Source organism: Lepus europaeus, chromosome 9 (genome assembly GCF_033115175.1).
Source record: "Lepus europaeus isolate LE1 chromosome 9, mLepTim1.pri, whole genome shotgun sequence".
NCBI lineage: Eukaryota > Metazoa > Chordata > Mammalia > Lagomorpha > Leporidae > Lepus > Lepus europaeus.
In genome coordinates, this window is record NC_084835.1 from 94,318,525 (window position 1) to 94,324,524 (window position 6,000).

The 6,000-nt window shown below is 46.4% G+C and overlaps 1 protein-coding gene across 1 annotated transcript in view; it reads left to right on the forward strand.

The window, feature by feature from the left end:
• Window positions 1-3,531, forward strand: part of SLC14A2 (solute carrier family 14 member 2) — a 52,476-nt gene extending 48,945 nt beyond the window's left edge. Inside the window, exons 18-19 of the mRNA XM_062200269.1 lie at window positions 311-360; window positions 3,331-3,531. Of these exons, the coding sequence (XP_062056253.1) occupies window positions 311-360; window positions 3,331-3,531 (251 nt within the window). The remainder of the gene's footprint in view (window positions 1-310; window positions 361-3,330) is intronic.
• Window positions 3,532-6,000: the final 2,469 nt, after the last annotated feature.

Genomic DNA, 6,000 nt, shown 5'->3' on the forward strand with positions numbered 1-6,000 from the left:
TAGTAAAATTTCCACTTATGGTTTATACTGTTAAATGTTTCTAAGCAGGAATGCAAGGTGGTAGGACCCAAGAGAACCATAACAGCTAAATTCTGGCCCTTTTGAACAAAGTTCATCTGCTATCTTAACTGTGCTGACATTTGCATGGAATTTAGCCCTTTTAAAGCTACCAAGCAATGGAAATGTAATACAACTTTGTCTTAATCTGAGAACCTGCATTTGTAGCATAAAATATATGGGGAGAATATATGTGGACTAAGCTTGAGGCACTTTTAAATCCTTACTGGAGTCTTGTTGGTTCTTTTTCCAGCCCTGTTTGCGGCCTATGTGGGTGCTGCCCTGACCAACGTGTTATCTGTGGTGAGTCAACGAGGGAGGGCTATGAGTGTGCCCACAGAATCCCCTGGCCTTCTCTCAGCTTCCAAAGCTAGCTCCAAAACCCTTCCTCCAGAAACCCTTCCCTGGTTCATCCCATTTGTTTCAGATCACGCCATCCACCTCATCATCTCCAAGACAGACAAGTTGGGTCTCGAAGTTTAAATGTCAACTGCCAGTCAACCAAGTCCATTGCCAATGGCCTCCTTATAGGACAAACTAACTCCTTTCAGTTGTATCATCCTCTAGAACTATTCTTAATCCTTTTCTCAATGTTGTGGGTGTTCCTAAATCACGCTCCCAAATGGCTTGCGGGTCAGTAAACATCTTTCTTGTCCTCTAGAAATCATCATGTTTTAGGGGGGACACTATGAGAGGCTTCAGGGAAGAGGGGGAAACCAAGCCCTCACCAAGCCAGAGAGTAGCCAGAGCTGCTAGCTAATGGGTACATGAAGCAGTCCCAGAAACCCTTCCTCATCTGGGCCCCAGCATAGACTGGTGGGTGAGGACAGAAGGAATTGTCTGGCCAGCCCAGGCCCTGCACTGAGTGCTCATGGCTCATCTTGCAGTCAATGCCTCTTCATCTTAGACAAGGCAATAAGAGCACATTTCTCATGAACAACCAGGAAAAATGCTGTTGATGCTGCAGGTGAGGACAGGATGGATATGCATGACTAAATCTCTTCCTAGCTTCTGGTAGAAATGATAGCTTGGAATGGAATGGGAGGGGGAGTGGGAGATGGGAGGGTTGCAGGTGGGAGGGAAGTTATGGGGGGGGGAGCCATTGTAATCCATAAACTGTACTTTGGAAATTTATATTTATTAAATAAAAGTTAAAAAAAAAGAAATGATAGCTTGGGCTTAGCATGGAAGGGGACATTCTCAGCAGTAGAGTTAGCCATCTCTGATACTATACTGTCTCCTGCAATGGACCAAGTCCTTCCTCTGAGCACCATTACATTTTGTACACACCTTGGCTATTACACTTGACGTATGGTTTGTGACAAGTCTATACTCACTGGCCCTTCTCCAGCACAGCCCATGTTCTCCTGCAGAACAGGGGCTGTGTCATATTCTTATCTTTATCTTTACGTATTGCAGTGCCCAGTATGTAGTGAGTGCCCAGGAAATACTGATTAAATGAAGCACTAAGATGGTAAGCCTCCACCATGGAGAATACAAGAGCTGGGGATGAACAGCTGACCATCAGAAAGAGTGATGGAGTCAAAAGGATGGATCATGGGCCCTGAAGCTCCCTTCCACTTCAGGCTTTGCTGTCTCTTCTAGCACTCGCCCACTTGCCCAGTCTTCCATCCATGCCATGTGCCTTCTTTGGCCCTGGAAGAGGTGCAAAACTGGAAGGCTTGACCATAGTGGCTGGCCCTTTCATCTATTCACCAGGAAATTATATATTATGTCTTTCAAGTCGGATGTTTTTCAAAACAAAATCAAGTCTACTTCCTGTGTGCCTACTAGAGTTTAACACACTGTCAACTACTGTCAGGGATACAAAAAAGTGCAGGCTATTAACACACCCCGGCAGAATTTCCAACCTCACTGAGGAACAGAATATAAAATGTTGTCTAATTTAAGGTTTTCTCAGACAAGCTCTTAGAAACTGCCTTTTTTTTTTCTTTATGTCACATGTATGTGGGGCCCCATGTCTCCAACAATGCCACCATCTGCTTGATGACAGTAACCACGTACTCAGGACCATTTGCTAAGTACTTAGTCTACTCTGCACCCACTTTTGATAGCTGCTACAGGTACTTGTATCCCTAGCTCACTATTGAGGAAACAGTTCCCGGAAATGTCAGATTAGATTAGAGTTGAGACTTGGGTCTATGTCTGTGGAACTCCGAACTCACACCTGTGCCATTGTAGGACCCCAAGGGATGTTTTCCCAAACACCTTTGCAGTCCCCAGTAGGGCTTTGGCAAGACTCTTTGAGTGGAGCTCATCACTCATGAATATTCTTTACAGCCTCAGTTCTGGTACCAAGCTGTCCTTGTCCTTCCCCAAGTCTCATCTGATTGTGCCATCTTTGGACACCTGATGACTGGCATTGTTACTCCCATGGTCTTATCTTAGGCTTGTACTACTTCTGATAAAGTAATGTTTGGAGAAGAGGGGTCATGGTCTGATCTGCCTCCTAGCTGAGTTTGTACTCTTTGTTAGAAATCCACTAAGATATCTCAAATGAAGATTTGGAAGGAGTATTAAAAAGCCTAAAGGCATCTAAATGAATAGTAAAAATCATATCAATATGATGAGAAAGGTAACTGGGGATTGGAGAGAACTTAAGAAGAGAAGCAGCTACTCTCCACCCCCAGCTCCCTGGAACTGAATGTGGTACCTCGACCTCTCCCCATATGTCTGCTCTTCTTCCTTGTGTCTCTCTAGGATGGATTTCTACTGCACATGGCCCCCAGATGACCACCTATTGCTGGTTGTTCTTCAGTCCTTTCTGTTCAAGAGCCCTATAAGCGTTCTGTCGATGCTTCTTAGTTCAAATTCTCAGAGAAGGATTCTCTTAGCTCAGGTCACCTACCATTGGGAAGCTGCATTTGAGTTAGGTGCCTATTTCCAGCCCAATCAGCTGTGACCAAAGAGAAAAAGGTCCTTCAACAGGGTGTTGGGGGATGGGATAGAATGGTCGTAGTTTTTAAAGCTGAGGATGTAGCCTGGTCAGCCACAGCCCTCAGATGAAACAACATAAAGGCATATTAAGCCCTATTAGGGTTCCAGTGCCCACATGTTGAAGAGTGTGTGCTCACTTATTACAATACAGAACTAGGTGACTGGAACAATTTTATTTATATTTGTTGTCAATCAAACACTATCCTTAGCAATGCCCACAGAGCACCCAAGACAGCAGTGATTGGTAAGAGCTGATTAAACAGGCACAACCATCTGATGTAACCAAGGCTTCTCTCATGTTCTCTCTGCCTCCAGTTTGGATTACCAACCTGCACCTGGCCCTTCTGCATCTCGGCACTCATCTTCCTGCTCCTGACGACCAACAACCCCGCCATCTACAAACTCCCGCTCAGCAAAGTCACCTACCCGGAAGCCAACCGCGTCTACTACCTGTCCCAGGAGAGAAACAGAAGGTCATCAACCATAACGAAGTATCAGGCCTATGATGTCTCCTAAGTTACCCTTTCCAAAACACTGGAAATTCAGCCTTCACGAGGCTGCCCGGGTCCCCAGGCCAAAAGCCACCCAACCTCTCCTTCTGACTATTCTGGGATTCTCCCCCACCCCTGCCAATCAAGCCTCCACCACAGTTCTTCCCAAACACAGGGAAACATGTGTGGTCACCATTTAAGAAGCTCTCCCTTCTTAAATGCACAACCCTTATCAGATATGTCGGACTTTGTACCCATAGCTGGGCCTGTAAGAGCTCCCGATGTGAAGAACGTGCCCTCTTCTGCAGAAGAAGTGTCCTATGTACAGGGAAGTCCCCAAGGAGAGGGCAGAGATGGATGATATGGTCACTGAGTGTAGCAAAGCACAGTGCCAGGAAACGTGCCTGGGCCTGGCAGGCCCGAGGGCTGGGTTCTGCTCCTGGCTCCACTGAGTCCTTTCCCACTCAGCCTTGATTTCTGCCTGGCAGGGATTTCTTCATGACAGGGAGGGTCTCCAAAGTCCCTTCAACTCTAGAACTGTTGATTCTCTCTCCTATAAACTGATGAAATCAGTGTTGACCAGTAATTGCCTTAAGGAAAAGATAGAGGGGTTACCCTGAGAAGAGGCAGAAAAAAATGTTAATGTTCCATGCAGGGTTATTCTTGGATCATGGGAAGATACTCTTCAGATTCGGGGTTAAGAACCTAAACTCACTGACAAAGCCAATGTGCCTTCCTTTACATAACACAGAGATCGCTGGAAATGTCCTTAGAAACTGATTTTTTTCAGTATTCAAATCACATTGTAAACAAATGCCTTTCCTTTTGTTGTATTCATAATCATGCTGTCATTAAAGTGTTTAAGGATGCCAGCAGGTGTCGGGTGTGCTTACAAGAGCTCCCCTACAATGGGGCTCAGCACTGCCCCCTTGAGGGGTTTTCCACAGCCAAGTATGTGTCTGGAAAGAGACTAGGATGGGCTACAATATTCTCAGAAAGGCTTTGATCTGATTATGTAGAGAATTATACAGCAACAAGCAGGGACGTTGTCATCTGTTTGGGTTAACCACAGTTTGTTAATAATCTGTCTTGCTTTTTCAGGGAGAACTTAGACTTAGGCCTCCCAAGCCCAACCCAATCCCTCTTGAATGTCTTTCGTCACTCTGATTACAGCACTGAGCTCCTAAACCTCAGAACTCTGCTGTGGCAAGCCACGTGGCAGCCCCCCCACCCCTTCCTCAGAGGAGGAGGACAAGCCTCCTCTAGTGCCACAGTGAGAACCCCTCTACACACACGCTTCCAGTTTAGCATGATGGGTGATGACAGCAGAGGGAGCAGGGGAGGGAAGAGGGAGGAGACAGACCAGCTCTGGATGCAGTTTTCCAGAAAGAATTACATTTTACTAAAATCAATCCTTTAGAAAAAGCTAGTTTCTACATTTTTCTTTTCTCTGGCTGTCCCAAGATCCCAGCCATCTTTCACCAGCCCAAGAGTACTGGGCAGCATATTTCTCTGCCAGATCACAGCCAGTGCACACTGACTTTTCCAGGAAAACGGAGCACTCGCCTATAGGGACGCGTGCTCCATGCAGGAAAGGGAGCAAGTCACACTCCAGAGGCCAGCTCTGAGTTTGCAATCACACCTTGAGGCCAAGAAGGTCTCAGGCTGTATTTTCACAACCATAGAATTATAGCTGTCTGGGGAGTGAGTATCCAGGAGTTTCACCAGCAGGCGGCTGACGCACACAGCTCGCTCAGCAGCTCCAAAATCTCCAAGTGATGACAGAGAATTGTTAAAGTATCAACTGTCATACGTTTTCCCACCAAAGCATTATGATCTGGTTGTATTAAGAGCGAGAAGCCCTCTCTGAGCATGCCATTCTAATTACTGACTACTGAAAAAACTTGTCAGCCATTCTAAGTGTGCAGTATTATTGCCATAAAGCAACCTGAGTTGATCCAGGATGGCAAGCAAGATCGAAAGTGATGGCGTAAAAGAATTCAACCTGTGAAAACACTCGCTGTCTACAGGATACCGAAGGAGTCAGTGTAGACCAGCAGTTCAATTAAGTACCAACAGTAGAGAGCTGGAGCCAGCTGCTGCAACTCTGGGAGCCGACAGTACAAGTGAGCATATTCCTCCCATGCCATTCTTTGACATCATATCAATAGCATGAAGCAAGCCATGGTGGGAAGACCTCACAGCACACACCCAAGAGAAGGCCAACGGAGATAAACTGCCAGGGGGTAAGGCATAAAATTAACTTTGTTAGAAAAAGAAATGCTTTTAATGTGTGGCATGAGGGGTGTACTATGTAGAAATGTGGGGGCCAGCACTGTGGCGTAGTGGGTAAAGCCGCCACCTGCAGTGCCAGCATCCCACATGGGCACCGGTTCAAGTCCTGGCTGTTCCACTTCCGATCCAGCTCTCTGCTATGGCCTGGGAAAGCAGTGGAAGATGGCCCAAGTCCTTGGGCCCCTGCACCCATGTGGGA